Here is an 18,284-nt window from a genome sequence, read left to right as displayed (position 1 = left end):
GTTTCTTTATCCATTCATCAACTGAAGGGCATCTAGGTTGGTTCCACAATCTGGCAATGGTGAATTGAGCAGCAATGAACATTGATGTGGCTATATCTCTGTAGTATGCTGATTTTAAGTGCTTTGGGTATAGGCCAAGGAGTGGGATAGCTGGGTCAAATGGTGGTTCCATTCCAAGCTTTCTGAGGAATCTCCATACTGCTTTCCAGAGCGGCTGCACTAATTTGCAACCCCACCAGCAATGTATGAGTGTTCCTTTTTCACCACATCCTCGCCAACACCTATTGTTGCTTGTGTTCTTGATAAATCGCCATTCTAATTGGAGTGAGATGAAATCTTAGGGTAGTTTTGATTTGCATTTCCCTTATTACTGGGGATGTTGAACATTTTTTCATATATCTGTTGATTGCTTGTACATCTTAGACATGAAGTGTCTGTTCATTTCCTTAGCCCATTTGTTGATTGGATTATTTGTATTCTTGGTGTAGAGTTTTTTGAGTTCTTTATAGATTCTGGAAATTAGCGCTCTATCTGAAGTATGGTTGGCAAAGATATTCTCCCACTCTGTAGGCTCTCTCTTCACATTGCTGATAGTTTCCTTTGCTGAGAGCAAGCTTTTTAGTTTGAATCTGTCCCAGTTGTTGATTCTTGCTTTTATTTCTTGTGCTATGGGAGTCCTGTTAAGGAAGTCTGATCCTAAGCCAACAAGTTGAAGATTTGGACCTACTTTTTCTTCTATAAGATGCAGGGTCTCTGGTCTGATTCCAAGGTCCTTGATCCATTTTGTGTTGAGTTTTGTGTAGGGTGAGAGATAGGGGTTTAATTTCATTCTGTTGCATATGGTTTTCCAGTTTTCCCAGCACCATTTGTTGAAGAGGCTATCTTTTCTCCATTGCATATTTTTGGACCCTTTGTCTAGTATGAGAAAATTGTATTTATTTGGGTTTGTTTCCATGTCCTCTATTCTGTACCATTGATCTACCAGTCTATTTTGGTACCAATACCATGCCGTTTTTGTTACTATTGCTTTGTAGTAGAGTTGAAGATCTGGTATTGCAATACCCCTTGCTTCGCTCTTGCTACTGAGGATTGCTTTAGCTATTCTAGGTTTTTTATTCTTCCAGATGAATTTCATAATTGCTTGCTCTATTTCTGCAAGGTACATCATTGGGATTTTATTTGGAATTGCATTAAATCTGTATAGCACTTTAGGTAGTATGGCCATTTTGACAATATTAATTCTGCCTATCCAGGAACATGGGATATCTTTCCATCTTCTAAGGTTTTCTTTAATTTCTTTCTTTAGTGTTCTGTAGTTCTCATTGTAGAGGTCTTTCACCTCTTTTGTTAGATTGATTCCCAAGTGTTTTATTTTTTTCGATGCTATTGTGAATGGGGTAGTTTTCCTAGTTTCTCTTTCTGAAGATTCATCACTTATGTATAAAAATGCATTGGATTTATGAGCATTGATCTTGTAACCTGCTACTTTACTGAATTCACTTATGAGTTCTAAAAGTTTTCTGGTGGAATTTCCGGGTTCCTCTAAATATATAATCATGTCATCAGCGAACAGGGATAGTTTGAGTTCTTCTTTTACTATTCGTATCCCTTTAATTTCTTTGGTTTGTCTAATTGCTCTGGCTAGAGTCTCAAGGACGATGTTGAATAGAAGTGGTGAAAGAGGGCATCCCTGCCTTGTTCCAGTTTTTAGGGAGAACGCTTTCAGTTTTTCACCATTTAGAATGATATTAGCCATGGGCTTAGTGTAGATGGCCTTTATAACTTTCAGGAATGTTCCCACTACACCAATTTTTTCTAGTGTTTTGAGCATGAAGGGATGCTGTATTTTATCGAATGCTTTTTCTGCATCTATTGAAATAATCATGTGATTCTTAACTTTAAGTCTGTTGATATGGTGAATGACATTTATTGATTTTCGAATGTTGAACCAACCTTGCATCCCTGGGATAAAACCCACTTGATCGTGGTGCACTATCTTTTTAATATATATTTGTATGTGATTTGCTAAAATTTTGTTGAGAATTTTTGCGTCGATGTTCATTAAGGATATTGGTCTGAAATTTTCTTTCCTCGATGTGTCTCTGTCTGGTTTAGGTATCAGGTTGATATTGGCTTCATAGAATGAGTTTGGGAGGGTTCCCTCCTCTTCTATTTCATGGAATAGTTTGAGGAGTATTGGAATGAGCTCTTCTTTAAAGGTTTTGTAGAACTCGGCTGAGAACCCATCTGGTCCCGGACTTTTCTTTGTTGGTAGGCTTTTGATGACCTCTTCTATTTCATTGCTTGAAATTGGTTTATTTAAGTTGTGTATGTCCTCCTCGTTCAGTTTAGGTAATTCCTATGTCTCTAGAAATTTGTTGATGTCTTCGAGGTTTTCTCTTTTGTTGGAGTATAGATTTTCAAAATAGCTTCTAATTATGTATTGTATTTCACTCGTGTCTGTTGTGATGTTTCCTTGTTCATTCCAAATTTTAGTAATTTGAGTTTTCTCCCTCTTTCTCTTTGTTAGTGTGGCTAAGGGTTTATCAATTTTATTTATTTTTTCAAAGAACCAACTATTTATTTTGTTAATTTTTCCAATTGTTCCTTTTGTTTTGATTTTGTTGATTTTGGCTCTGATTTTAACTATTTCCTGTCTTCTACTTTTGGTGTTGGTCTGCTCTTCTTTTTCTAGTGCTTTGAGCTGTAGTGTTAAGTCGTTTATTTGTTGATTTCTACTTCTTTATTTGAATGCGCCCCATGAAATAAATCTTCCTCTAAGTACTGCTTTCATAGTGTCCCAGAGATTTTGATATGATGTGTCTTTGTTCTCGTTTACTTCTAAGAAATTTTTTATTTCCCTCCTGATGTCTTCTGTTATCCATTCATCATATAATAGTGTATTATTTAATCTCCAGGTATTGGAGAAGTTTCTGTTTTTTATTCTGTCATTTATTTCTAATTTCAATCCATTATGATCTGATAGAGTACAAGGTAGTATCTCTATCTTCTTGTATTTGCTAACAGTAGCTTTGTGGCATAAAATATGGTCTATTTTAGAGAAGGATCCATGTGCTGCTGAGAAGAAAGTGTATTCGTTCTTTGTTGGATGGTATATTCTATAAATGTCGGTTAAGTCTAAATTGTTGATTGTGTTGTTGAGATCTATAGTTTCTTTATTCAATTTTTGTTTGGACGATCTATCCAGTGGTGAGAGAGGTGTGTTAAAATCGCCTAGTATTATTGTGTTGTGGTCTATTTGATTTCTGGAATTGAGAAGGATTTGTTTGACGTACATGGATGAGCCAATGTTCGGGGCATAGATATTTATGATTGTTATGTCTTGCTGATTTATGCTTCCCTTAAGCAGCATGTAATGTCCTTCTTTATCCCTTCTGACTAGTTTTGGCTTGAAGTCCACATTATCTGAAATGAGGGTGGATACTCCAGCTTTTTTGTATGGTGTTTGCATGGTGTGTTTTTCCCCATCCTTTCACCTTTAGTCTATGGGTATCTCTTTCTATGAGGTGAGTCTCTTGTAGGCAGCATATTGTTGGATTTTTCTTTTTAATCCAATCTGCCAGTCTATGTCTTTTGATTGATGAGTTCAGGCCATTAACATTCGGGGTTATTATTGTGATATGATTTGTATTCCCAGTCATTTGACTCATATTTGTTTTTTGACATGATTTGGTTTCTCCTTTATTTGGCTATTCCTTTAGGCTAGCGCCTCCTGTTGTGATTTGCTTCTTTGGTTTTCATCTCTTCCTCATGGAATATTTTACTGAGAATGTTCTGTAATGCTGGCTTTCTTTTTGTAAATTCCTTTAGCTTTTGTTTATCATGGAAGGATCTTATTTCATCGTCATATTTGCAGGTAAGTTTTGCTGGGTATAAGATTCTTGGTTGGCATCCGTTTTCTTTCAGGGCTTGGTATATGTTGTTCCAGGCCCTTCTAGCTTTTAGGGTCTGGATTGAAAAATCTGCTGATATCCGTATTGGTTTCCCTCTGAATATAATTTGATTCTTTTCTCTCGCGGCCTTTAAAATTCTGTCTTTATTTTGTATGTTAGGTATTTTCATAATAATGTGCCTTGGTGTGGGTCTGTTGTAATTTTGTATATGTGGAGTTCTATAAGCCTCTTGTACTTGGTTTTCCATTTCATTCTTCAGATTTGGGAAATTTTCTGATATTATTTCATTGAATAGATTGTTCATTCCTTAGGTTTGTTTCTCTAAGCCTTCCTCAATCCCAATAATTCTTAAATTTGGCTTTTTCATGATATCCCATAATTCTTGTAGATTCTGTTCATGATTTCTTACCATCTTCTCTGTTTGGTCAACTTTGTTTTCAAGATTAAATAATTTGTCTTCAATGTCTGAGGTTCTGTCTTCCAGGTGTTCTATCCTATTGGTTATGCTTTCTATGGAGTTTTTAACTTGGTTTATTGTTTCCTTCATTTCAAGTATTTCAGTTTGTTTTTTTTTCAATATCTCTAACTCTTTATTGAAATGATCTCTTACTTCCCGTATTTGGTCTTTTAACTGTTGATTGGTGCGATCATTTAATACCTGCATTTGCTCTTTCATCTCCTCCTTCAATGCCTGCATTTGCTCTTTCATCTCCTAATTTGCTTCCCATTCTGAACTCCCTTTCTGACATTTCTTCTGCTGTGCTGTCATTGGGTTTTATTGATGTAGTATCTAGGTTTGTTTGGGACATTTTCTTCCCTTGTTTTCTCATATTGGTCAGCTGTTAGTAGGACCCTAAGATATTGCAGTTTTCCGCTATTGGCTTATAGTGTCCTGGTAGATTTCCAGTGTATCACCTCCCAGCCTTCAGTAGTCTGAAGTCTTGGAGGAACTTGATAATGCAGTGCTTCCAAAGAAAGCTGCCCCTAGCCCCCTACTGGTTCCAGGGCTTGGAGCTGGCTCTGTGCGGAAAGGCTCTCACTGGGGGCCGGCACCGTGCAGCTGGCCATGTGGGGGGAGCCCACTGCCGGAGTGTGGAAGGCTACCTGGGGAAAACTCTAGCTGCCCTGCCCTGCTCTGATAAGCCACCCCTATCTGTGCCTGTTGCCCAGGCCACGTTTCGCCCAGTGGGGGAGACTCACCCCGTGACTCTATTTTTGTCCAAGTCTCTCAATGCCTCCCCTTATTGAGTCCTGGGTTCCGGAGCGACTGGAGATGCAGTCACCCTCTAGGCCGCCATCTTGGATTGCCCTATGGAAAAAGCCTGCGGCCGGAGTGGGCAGAGCCGCCTGAAGAAGTCTCTGGCTGCCCTGCCCTGATCCCAGAGGCTGCTTGCAGATCAAAGCTCTCCTTTGGCTCGGGGACTTGTGGCTGTCTCTATGTAGAAAGGCTCTCACTGGGCGGTCTGTTCCAAGAAGCTAGCCTTGCAAGGCGCTACCCACTGCAGGGGTCCAGGCTGCTTGGGGAAGTCTCTGGCTGCCCTGTCCTGGTCCCTGAAGCCGCTTGCAGGCAGAGCACGCCGTGCTGGCTCCAGGACTTGGAGCATGTTCTGATCAGAAAGGTTCTCACTAGGGGGCCTGCTCCGAGAACTTGGAGAAGCTGGCTGTGTGGGAGGGGCCCATCGCCGGAGTGCACAGGGCTGCCTGTGGAAGACTCTAGCTGCCCTGACCTGCTCCGATAAGCCACCTCTATCTGGGCCTGCCACCCGGGCTATGCTTTACCCAGTGGGCAGACTCACCCGTGGTTCTATTTTAGTCCGAGTCTCTCAATGCCTCTCCTTCTTAACTCCTGGGTTCTGGTGTGACTGGGGATGCAGTCACCCTCTAGTCCGCCATCTTGGATCGCCCCGTGATCATTCTGATTAACCTTTGTGAGTGGTGTGGTAGGGCTGGAAGGCACAAGACAAATATTTAAAGGACTGTTATGAGGACTACTGGATGGGTGGTACAGATGGTTAGTCTTCTGTATTGTGGGTTCCATATCATGGATTTGACTGGTTACATATGGAAAGTATTTTTAGGGGAAAAGGTTACATTGCTGCTGTTGTATACTGTGTATTTAGGTCTACAACGTTTATGTTTTGTTTGTACTAAACAGTTATAAACATTTTTTCTGATCATCATTCCCAAAACAACACAGCATAACATATATTGTAACAGGTATCATAAGTAATCTAGAGATTATTTAATGTATACAAGAGGATGTGCATTGGTTGTATGCAAATACTATGCCACTTTATATAAAGGTCTTGAGCATTTGTGATTTTGATATCCACAGGGATCCAGGAACCAATTCCCCATGGTTAAAGAGGTCTGGTGGTAATTTGATGGATCCAAGGCAGAGCCAGAAATAGTACCTAAAGTTTTGAAAAGGCAGAGAATTCAATTCAAGGGAAAACTTCAGAGGGGTATAGGGGAGTAGGTTTCTCAAGATGAGTACGTTCAAGAGGAGGTGTGTATGATCCCTTACTAAGGATTTTCTACCAGGTCGACCTAGAAGAATCTTCAGCTGTTCCTTAGATGAACGTTGAACTGCCTCTGGTTCACATGCTATGTAGTAAAATAAAATCAATCCACATGACAGAGTAAGAGAAATATGGTTTAAGTTTCCAAAAGTAAATGACAACCAGTCTGCTCTAGTCTCACAAAGGCCTCAGGGCAAAGTAGTTAGGCAGCTGTCCAAGGTGCTGGAAGGAGGTCACCAATGTTGGCGGTCGTGTTCCTCTGGTTTTCGTTTATTGCTTGTTTTAATGTCTTATGAATTTTCAGCTTTTCAGGTCCTTGTATCAATCAATGCCCCTTACACACACACACACACACACACACACACACACACACACACACACACAGTGTTCTTAGCTAAAATGAAGAAAAATGCATAGGAAATGTGTCAAAGAGCTGACTCTAAACTACTATGTAGGGCTTCCTCTGCCCCATCATAGCAGTAAATGAATCCATCTCATCTAATTTCAAAACCTGGTCTTAAAATTATGAATAAGTTTCTGATAACCTCAAGAACAAAGTGTTTACAAAGTACACCAAAACACTAAAAATCCAATAAAATTTTGTGTTATACATCCCAAGATCCACAGAATGTTTAGACACAGGGGCAGAATTGTGGCTAGAATACCTGTGTCCTTTCTCCCAACAGAAGAAATTTCTGTGAAGATCCCAAGACTCCAATATGTTTCTCTCCATAAAACCATGGTGTAGAAAATGCAGGAGAAACATATTCCCAAAGGGAAAAATTGAGTAGTTAGTTTCAATGTCTTGATTAAAGAGGGGAATTGAAATTCAAAATGCACACAAAGCTTCAAAATTGTTGCCACCATGAGTTGTTTGTAAATGTGTTTTACTCTCCTTCCTCCTTAGATCTCAGTCTGTGGTAGAAGCTGGGACGCTGAAACATGAGGAGAAGGGAGAGAATGAGAACACTCAGCCACTCTTGGCTCTGGACTGAACCCCAAGTCACCCCGATGCTCCTGCACACCGGCCTTCAGTGCTATCAGCTACCCAGGAAGCACACGCGCAAATGACCCACATGGACGTGCATCCGGCTCGACACGAGGTCCTCCACTCTTGACCCCAGAGATGACTGTCACCAGCCAAGGGTCTGAGCAGCCAAAGTTGGACCAGGAGTTGAGAGTGGCTTTTTTTTTTTAATTTTTATTTATTTATTTTTTAAATAAGGGGATTGGAGGATGAAGCAAGGCTTTTGGTTTTTATGGAAAAAAAAATTCTCTCTCCCCACATATTTAAGGTATTAAATGAATTTAGAAAAGTGAAAAACTAAATTTGATTTACACACTGCATTAGGACAATGATTTTTCTGAGGAATCACACAGGAATCTTCAGTTTTTTCAACTGAATATATCAGTGTCAAACTGTGCAGACATGAGTATCAAGATTAATGCAATGCAGAGCCCTGAGACAACAGTATCTCCACTAATTTCCATTCTTATTGAATTATTTTCTTTGACTTCCTAACCAGCATCAAATTGCTAAGCCTAAGAGCACATTCTCATAGGTCTGACTATTTGCAAAGTTTTCTTATTTCTACATGCTACAAAAAATGATTTCAATTTCATATCTTTTTGTCAGGTTACCAGCTGTATAATGTGAGCTGACTTCAAGGATGACACATGCAGTTTGAAATATGATTATTTCATCTTAGCAATGTGATGTACCACAGGCATCCTGAGAACCTATTAACCCAGAATGTGTCTGCAGAGAGCAGGGGTCTCTTTGAAAAAAACATATCATTGATTAATAAATCCATTCAAATTGGTTCACTTGGGCAACTACAGCAAAGAAATGTGCCACCAAACCATTTAAACCCCCATCCTCCTGCAACCATTCAAGGTATGGAGAAATGGTCCAGCCATTGCTGAATGGGTAGCTATCCAATCATGGATGGCTAAATATGCAAGTACTGAGATAAGAGAAGACCAGAAATGCAGGATGAAATGCCAAAGATAATTTTATTTCTTTATCTCTTCTCCATAGAAATGGAATCCCCAACTACCCATTCAAAGGAAATCAGATATAAAATGAACAGATATCATAGAATATGATATCCTTATTTGTGCCATGTTTTACAACACCAGTTGTATATTTTTAGATCTCTCTGATTTGATCTGCATGACATTGGCATTAATTAGTAGGTCAAGTTAATGCTCAGTGTCAAATAAAAATATTTTAGTTGATAATGGGCAAGTGAAATAATTTTGCATTTTAAATATCTGGGAAATATTTGGGAGGGTGGATTTGTTAGCTGAACAATTCAAAGGAGAGGTGAGCAATTCAGCTGGCCATAATCACTCCCAATAGATACTGTTAATTGTAACCATGTATTACACTCTTTCTCAATGGATCTAATGTTTTAATTTTTTTCTACTGAGAGAAAATAATAACAAGTCACTTTTATATTTCACCCTTGAAGAAGAAATAAAATTAAATCAATTAAAAATGTCTTAATTGTATCACAGCATAAATAAAACCTACTCATTTTGTGTAGACATTTCAAATCCAAAATAATAACATTAAAATAATTCTATTAATGCAGTGGCTGAAATACTTTTCTTATGTTCCAACATACAGGCAAGGGAAAGGAAGAACTGAAATGATGAAAAAGTCCATTTTATTGCTTGGGTTTATAAAACAGATGTGGGATACAAATATTAAAAAGGCTATTGGAGTCAGTTATTGACAGTCTTTTGCAATAGTACTACTACTTCTGGCTTTTCATTTGGAAATATTTAGAATCCTATTGTAGTGACCCGATTTTAAATACCACATTATATTTGCAAGTTAAGAGTTAGTTTTTACTCTTTTCCACAATTTTATTAAATGAATGTAAGATGATGGTTCAACAAATGAGAACTTATGGTTTGAATTTCTTTATGTGTATGCAATATACATAGGAAACCAAATTCAATAAGTGACATGAATGTTACTACATGAACACTGAATTGTATTGCCCTTTGTCAGTCATTTCCTCTGTTTAATAAATACTGAAGAACACAAATGCCTTTTTATTTTTGTAATTTTGATAGTTTCCCTCCCATGGCTCTCCATCTGGTTTAGTGGAATTTTTGAGCATTGGCAAAATGTAACAGGACAAATATTTTAGGGAAAAGAACTATTTCTCAAGTCCTTCTATTAAAAGCTAATGTCCTTAAGGTCAAGAAAAAAAGATCACTTTCAACATTAAAGAATTACGCTTTAAGCAAGATAAAGAAAGGCTCTTCCTTTGTCATTAGGTGGAAAAGAAAGCACAAGTGTTTTTTTCTACCTATGCATGAAATCCAGTGACCTATGTGTCACTTCTGTAGCATTTTTGTTCATATTGGCTTACAATGCAGTGCATTGCATTCTTATAGCGACACTTTTAGCAAAATTTTTTTTTGCTAAACCATCTAAAGGATGGAAAGCGCTACTGTTTTGCCATTCACTTTTATCTACAATAGGTGAAGACACTCTCAATCCCACACCTGGTGTCACAGAAGGCAGAGAGGACAGGAGTTAGATGCTCTTGCATCCACCTACTGAGTTAATCTTTTGAAAGAATTTCTCTTTCCATACATTTTCCATTCTTTCCCCCAAGCCCTAATACTCAGCATTAAAAAAATCTACACGTTACATTTTTATAACATGATATAAAATGTGCCATGTCCTTTTTCAATGTAAAAACATTTCTCTTAGAAAGCAGTAAGATTTTGAAGTATTTTCACCATTAGCACATTGAACAGAGAAAACACTGGATCTCAATGAAGAAGCAAACAGACTCAAGGGTAAGAATTGGTACAGTTCATAGACACAGGTATAAATACATTTTTCTCTTTTGCGTTAGGAAAATAAAATGGCCATTTTAATGACTGTCTTTTACTAAAAAGGATTAAAAAAAGAAGTCTGAGCTCACCAGGGAATTCACTATCAAACAACTAGAAGTAAAGCATTTACAGAGCTTGTCATTAAAGTCAACAAAAAAAGTAGTGGTATGTAATGCCAAAATAGTTTAGCTACCTTAGAAAAATATAAACACATAGAAAAATTACAAACTTAAGCAATCCATTCACAGTTTCTATGTATTTTTACACTGATTCTTATTTTACACTGATTCAGACCTATTCTGTGTTGCAGAAATATCTTTGGCTGGCAAGGTGGAAGCTATCAAGTGTTTGCCCTAAATATGGGCATAAGATCAGTATTGCCATGGGATGAAACACAGCAGGGTGTTTTCTAAATGAATTGCTGTGAGGCAAATATTCCCTTTAGTGTCTTTTAACCCTGGGAGGAAGCTCAGAATTTTTCAGGCTGCAAGTCGAGGGAATTAAGAGCCATGGTATTTGAACGATCTCCACACCCAAAGGGATCCAGAAAGGTAGCCTCTCTCCAGAGTGTCCCAAGCCCGTGTGAATTCCTGCTAAATGGCTGGAAGGCTGCGTCTCTGCTGGGGAGTCAGTTCTGGGTGCCACACGTCCACGATGAATATCAGGCGGAAAGAGGAGGCATCCTGCCACACCTCGTGCTCAAAGGAGTCGTCAAAGATGAGCACCTTTCCTTCTTCCCATGTCCTGAAACAGACAAACATGGGCTTTGAGTATATCTTTGGGGTGTTCAGATATCTGAGGATCACTTACTGTTAAAATGCAAGAAGCTCCTTTTATGACAACCTTTGGGATAGAAATCAGGACACTAAGCCTGAATTTATTCTTCCTTTGATGATTAAGAAAGAATTTCAGGATGCTTATTACGAACATTGGTTTTCATTACCCCACACTAAAGTTGTGCAAAGGGCAGGGGACTGGTGATGAGCATTCAGGTCTTTTTCTCAACCCTATAATTACTCTGGCCAGTCCTAAGAGAGGTTTGTTTAGTCAGGCAAGCATTCAAATGCACCTGGTGTCTCCTGCACAGGATAACCTCCTGATCAGTGACTTGATGGCTATCCTCCCTGGCCTTCCGAGACTGGTTGAGACTTACAGGTAGCAGTTGGGTCTTACATATCTCTATGCTTGTTAGGATTCCTGGTACAGTCCACACACCTCCAAATGATTGTTTAGCTCATTTTATTTGTTCAAGTTCCATTTTATGAAAGAAATGAGTCTTTACTTAAATCCAGTGACCAGAAAGCAGATAACCAAATTAGGTGTTTCCCAGCTAGTGTTCTGGATGAGGAAAATGGGCAGATTGGGAATGAATTTTGTTTATATTTTTAGCATCATCTGCTATGCAAGTGGGTTATCCATGGAATATTTTAAATCAATGCTACATAACATCCTAAAGAGCCTCCTGCACTTCCTCCTAAGAGATCTGTATGGGGACCAGTATCTAAATATAATGGTATTCTAAACAAAGCAATATGCAGATAGAAATATGCAGGAGGAGCCAGGTACATGATGCCTTTCTAATTCAAAGAAAGTTTATGAGCTATGAGTTTATGCTCTCCTCTTTATAGTACAGATATTACTTTTAAGATATACATTAACTAATATTAATATATTAAATGCTGTTATGTTTTTATAGTGAAATTTTCACTAGCAAATTTTATGTAGCTATTAAAGTTTCACTTAAGCATTTGAAATTTTCCTGCATTAGCAAATAATTACATTTATAACATGGGAAATGATAGTTTGATTACAAGTTACCATATTATTACAAAGACACTTTCCTTGGAAAATGACTAGTGTCATTTTATTTTCCATACTAGATGATTAATCAATATAAATTGAGTAATAGTACATATTGTAGGGCTTCTCAGCCTCAGCACTGATCACATCTGGACCAGATCATTTTCTGCTGTCTTGCACTGGGAGATATTTATTAGCATCCCTGGTCTCTACCCATTAGATAGTAGTGCCATGCCCCATACCCCTTGTGACAATCAGAAGTGTTTCCAGTCATTACCAAATGTCCCAGGTTGGGGAGTAGGAGGGGAAGCAAAATCATTCCAGCAGGGAATAACTGATATATTGAAGGAATTGGACAGTAAAAATTCCAAATTCTTTAAAGTAACTGATAAAGTAATGAATGCCTGAAAGTTAAAGGTTCATTGAAGTTGGGAACCAAACTTCCGCTTCTGCTACTTACATCCCCACTCCCCTTGACTATGCACTGTCTCAGGTCCCCTAGCCTAATGTCCTGTACTCAGTAAACATGGGTTGCTTGACTGTTTGACACAAGTCCTCAGAAGGTATAAAAGGTTTCATCCAAGGATAACAAAGGACAGAAATAGAGACTCAGAAGCAAATGACAGACAAAGCATTCATCATCATGCAAAACCAAACCTGAAAAGAAAGGCATAGCTAAGAAAAGAAAAGAAAACCACAAACACCTGGTCCCTACCAATAAAGAGGAAAATGACCCATCGCTTAAACAGTTAGGTAGTCATTTTCTAGGTCTTGGTGTTGTCAGAGGGAATAGGCAATGTTAGTGCCCCAGACAAGCCTACAAGACAGACAGAAAGAAAGGGGAATGGGCACTCAAAACAGAAGACAGCACCCAAGTTCATAGCAGCATTGTCACAGGAGCCAAAAGCCACTCAAGTGTTCATCAGTGAATAGACGGATAAGCAAAATGTGATACACGCACAATGGAATATTATTCTGCCTGAAAAAGAAGGATTTCTGACATTTGCCACATGATAAACCTTGAGGTCATTATGATAAATGAAATAAGACAGTCACAAAATGATTCCACTTATATGAGGTCCTGTAGTAGTCAGATTCACAGACCGAAAGATGAATGGTGGCTGCCAGGGGCTGGAGGGAAGGAAAGAGGGAGTTAGTGTTTAATGGGTTACAAAGTTCCAAGTTGTACAAGATGATAAGCGTTCTGGAGATGGGTGGTAGTGACTGTAGCACAAAGTAGATGAACTTAACCTCACTGCACCTACACTTAGGAACAGTTAAGATGGTTAACTATTATGATATGTGTACTTTATGTAAGTCAGAAAGAAATAGAAAAACAGAGGGGATGATGTGGTAGACGAGAAAGTGAGGAGACAAACTTAACATAATGGAAATGTTATGGTCTTTGCAGGGAGGAAGATGAAAATCTCTTGGTTCTCACATTTATTGCTTATGTGACCTGGGTGAGTTAAAGATACTCCTTGACTTACAAAGGGGCTGCAACTTGATAAACCCACCATAAACTGAAAATATTGTAAATCATAAGTACATTCAATACACTTGCTCTACCAAACATCATAGCTTAGTCTAGTCTACATTAAATAAGCTGTGAGCACTTCTTGTATTAGCCTACAATTGGGAAAAATTATCTAACGCAAAGCCTATTTCATAATAAAGTGCTAGCCAGGTGCAGCAGTCGGCACCTGTAATCCCAGCTACCTGGGAGGCATATGGTTGACTCATAGTAGAAATTCAGCTAATAGCAGAGGTTTTAAAACAAAAAGGGAATATAGAAAATATAGGGAAATAATAAAAGAGGTGAAACATTTGGGAAGTTGTGTAATGTTACCAAGAATTAATTACCTTGACATCATTCCTTATGAGATTTTATTTGAGAAAAGTGAAAAGGGACATGAGATATCAAGAATCTTTACAGAATTTGTGAAATATACTTTGTGCAGCAATGACAAAGGATTCTCAAAGGTGTTTTGGGGTGGCAGAGAATATGAAAGCTACTTAAAACACTGGAGGTAATTGAAATAACTAAATAGAAAAATCTAGTTTTTACAAAGGGATGCTTTTTTTCTGATGGTGTAACAAAACCAAAGATTGAGGAATGTTTATAAACCTTAAAAATTTCATTTACTAAGTTCAGTTCCCTGTGAACTGGGAAATGCCATTAGCATTGGAACATTCTGGTTTGTCATGGAACATCAGTGCATATAATAGTGGAATTTAAGACCCACTAGCTTGTGGCTTCTCAGATATATTAAGTCAAGTATGGATTGGTGTAAACCATTAACTAATCAAATTTTTTTTTCTCCAACTCCATCCATTTACCTGCAAATGCCATAATTTCATTCCCCTATAAGGCTGAGTAATATTCCATTGTGTATATTTACCACATTTTCTTTATCCATTTATCTGTTGAAGGGCATCTAGGTTGGTTCCACAATCTAGCTATTGTGAATTGAGCTGCTATAAACATTGATGTGGCTGCATCTCTATAGTATGCTGATTTTAAGTCCTTTGGGTATAAACTTAGGAGTGGGAGAGCTGGGTCAAATGGTGGTTCCATTCCAAGTTTTCTGAGGAATTGCCATACTGCTTTTCATAATGATTGCACCAATTTGCAGTCCCACCAGCAATGTATGAGTGTACCTTTTTTTTAGGACCATAAAACTCTATTGGAAAGTGTTAGACTTGAATTTGTCTTTTAATTTTCTTTTCTACATTTCCTTAGAAAAGATACTTTATTACTTAATGTAGCTTCCTTCTGAATACTTAAAAAATGTGTCTCCCTTCAGTTACTAGAGGAGGAATGACTAATAGTGAAGACACAATTAACCAAAAGGGGCAAAGGGAAGGACGGGATAACCTCACCCAGGCCATGTCCAGACTGGAACGACTCCAGGGTTAAACCAGAAATATATCACCTGCCTGAGAAAGTGGAGTGTTCACACAGCAGAAAGAGCCAGAGCATGAAGACATCAAACATCTACATATCTCATCTGAATAAAAACCAAACTTATTGGAAGGCAAAGAAAGAATTTTTAGGCTACTCATTTTGTGAGCAAAGCTCCACCAAATATAATTAAATTATAATCAAATCATAACATGAAAGAACTAAAATATAGCAAAGCTCCTAGGGGTAGGATTTGACAGAGTTCATCCTGAAGGAGGCCCCAGAACCCTTCTCTGAAGACTCAGAAAAACAGTACTGGAAGCAGGCTGGATGGCTACCTTCTCTTACTGTTAGAGTGTCTTGCCATCAAGCCCACCCATGGTTTGTCAAAAGATAAAAGAAGATCTGGTCATGCTATAAAGTAATATTATAAATTCCCTCAATTTCTCAAATTATTATAATTGTAATTAATGATAATGATATAATGGTGGCAGGGCATACTTAATAGCTATAATTTTTCAGAGAATTATCACTGATATTAATAATGCCAAGTAATAACACTAGGTGCCCACAGAGTCTTCCACCTAAAACCTCTATAGATAATATTCAGTGACCTTTGCTAAAATGTCCTGAGTAGGCAAAGGACATGGTTTCAGTTTTCATCCAATGTAATCACATGGAGACAAGTACAGCTGTCTCAGTGACAGGCTGGTTCTATAAAAGAAGGAGGAAGTCCCTAGACTTTTTTCATGGAAGACCAACATTTGAGCTTAAGATCATGGTCATAGGGAACATTCCTGGTATCTGTAGATGCCAAACTGAGGAGACCAGCAAGGCATTTAAACAGGCTAAGTGTAAAGGGTCAAGAGCTCAGGAAGAACAACAACAGAAATCGAACACAGCTCAAATTAATCCTGATCTACTGAAGTTTGGTTGTAACTCCACTGCAAACCCTGGCAGACACTGTAATTGAAATGTAGAATGGTGTTACCACAACTTCCTTTTCTCTCTCTTTCCTCCTCATACATACAGACTTTCTCTTTCTGCAGGGAGCATTTCTCTGGAAGTTAGGGCACCTGTGTTCTTGTTATGACCTTGCTAAATAGCCATTTGACTGGAAAGCACTTCACCTATGAGCCTCAGTTTCCCCAATGGAGGTAGACAAGATGGACTCTAAGACTCCTTTCAGCATTAAATTCTATTACTTCTCTGCAACAAGTTTTTGGTTAAGACTTCATGCTTCATATTGTATTTTACAGAATATATCTAATAAATCTTCATCTGAGATATGGACATAGTATTTGTTGTTTTGTTTAATGTCAAAAGAGGGGAAGGCTGGAGATGTATCTCAAGGGTGGTTTGCATACTGAGTACATGCAAGGCCCTGGATCCGATCCACAGCATGGCATGTGCACGCACATAGAATCAGTCCACTAAAAGATGACTACCATCACAAAGAACCTCTTCTACCAGCAGGTTCTTTAATAGGCTCTCCGGGACACTGCTTAGTGTGGAGCCCAGTCTCTCAGTTACTCATGGGGAGAACTCCCTTTCCTAACTCCTTCAAGCCTCCATCCTCATGCCAATCAGTCACACTCCAGGCAGCAAAACCTATCCCCAATGTTGCAGGAGCGCTTGGTCTTACTCCCTGGAATGTAAAAGACAGATGTTCCTATTTCTGCAGTAGACAGACAAGAGGATAATATAGAATGCATGCATTACAAAATATTTGAAAATACAGTTCTGAGTGCACACATATGGATTGTTTTAATACTCAAAACCATATATTTATTCTTTCCATTTTATAGATAAGGGAATTGAGGCTTCATGAGATTGTGCAAGTTGTCTAAAGTTGAACTTAGTAAGAGGGAAAGCAAGGTCATGTGACTTCAGTGGTGTCAAACTACTTTGTGAAGATATACAATGTTTAAATCTGAAGTAAAACCCTAGAATGTATTTTTCCCATAGAAATATTATTATACACAGTTATTGGATCTAGAGTCCTATTAAAAAAATCACAAGTTAAAAAATCTTTGGGGCCTGACCCAGGAGCTTCCACATCATTTACTACTGCTATAGGAAAATGAACTCCAACTTTTCAACAATAATTTCAACAAACAAATGTGGAATTCAATTGGTTTTCAGTGTGGGAACTGCCATTCCTTTTGGAGGTGTAGATATTCATGTGCGTGCATTTTAGCTACCTGTGTGTAGGAACAGTGATAAACACTCCTCCTCACTAAACAGAACAGGGCTTACACACTTTAATGATGTGTTTAATAGACCAAATTGCTCAATTGCAGGAAGATAGAGGACAAAATGTTACTATTCAGCAGTAAGCAAACCTTCAGGAAAATATCCCATCTAGTTAACAAAGGCCCTTTTTGTTCTACTGTCCCAGGTGGTTGGCTACCATGGAGACATGTGGGTCAGATCACATTGAGATACAGAAGGAAGAGGGGTTAATCTCATGGGACAGAACATCTAAGATTTCAGGGAAAATAGCTAAAACAAAAGAAAACACAAACAGACAAAAATAAACCAAGGAAGAAGGTTGAAAATAATTGGTTCTGAATGATTTTTTACTTCATAGCTTTCATAAAGCGATCTGGAAATTTTAAGAATTAGTTTTTCTTCTCACTTTGAGAAAATAAAACAAAATAAACATTGTCTATGAACAATTTGTGGTGGATTAAAAAATTAAATTTTTCTTAACCATTAATTTTTTTAGCCTGACTTCTATATAATCTTCCTAGTTGGAACCTTGAGAGATTAAGGAAAATATATGTTATAAAATGCTTGAGGTATATGGGAAAAAGCCATTATTTCTATAGCAATTTAGAGATAAATTAAATGACTGGTTGCCAGTTCCTTTCTTCAGTCTGTCACTCAGCGACACACTAATGCCAACATGTGCTTTCCCAGCTACTTGTCAGTCTCATCCGATGTCTCAGACTGATAGTTTGTAGGCAGCAAGACGGTTTCCAGGAGAGCTGTGAGGTCACAGGTCATTCTCTTGGCACAGTTACAGCATATTTTGGAAGGACCTCATAGAGACTGGGAATTGCATTCCTGTCTAGAAACTTCTAAGCTTTCATAACTCAGTCACTCCATAGGGTAACAATTTCCACTTACTGGCAGCATGTTTATCCACTGGCTGCAGTTTATTCAGCTCTGGATCAAAGTTGATAATGAGCTCATCTTATAGCTGACAAAGCATGGCCTGTCTAGGCCCAGAAATGGGGATTTCCCAGATTATTTCTCTGCTGTTACTCA

The 18,284-nt window shown here is 38.2% G+C and overlaps 2 protein-coding genes across 6 annotated transcripts in view; one reads left to right on the top strand and one right to left on the bottom strand.

Annotated features, from left to right (window-relative positions):
- The window catches only part of Clvs1 (clavesin 1), a 220,092-nt gene extending 210,566 nt beyond the window's left edge, over positions 1-9,526 (top strand). The window contains exon 6 of the mRNA XM_047553881.1: positions 7,344-9,526. Coding sequence (XP_047409837.1) covers positions 7,344-7,431 — 88 coding nt within the window. The 3' untranslated portion in view covers positions 7,432-9,526. The remainder of the gene's footprint in view (positions 1-7,343) is intronic.
- Positions 8,434-18,284, bottom strand: part of Asph (aspartate beta-hydroxylase) — a 222,989-nt gene continuing 213,138 nt past the window's right edge. For all 5 annotated transcript variants that reach the window (XM_047553821.1, XM_047553827.1, XM_047553834.1 and 2 more), the window contains one exon: positions 8,434-11,047. In XM_047553821.1, the coding sequence (XP_047409777.1) occupies positions 10,897-11,047 (151 nt within the window). In that variant the 3' untranslated portion in view covers positions 8,434-10,896. The remainder of the gene's footprint in view (positions 11,048-18,284) is intronic.

The sequence above is a fragment of the Sciurus carolinensis genome, chromosome 1, assembly GCF_902686445.1.
Source record: "Sciurus carolinensis chromosome 1, mSciCar1.2, whole genome shotgun sequence".
Lineage (NCBI taxonomy): Eukaryota > Metazoa > Chordata > Mammalia > Rodentia > Sciuridae > Sciurus > Sciurus carolinensis.
This window is presented reverse-complemented; position numbering and strand designations above follow the sequence as displayed.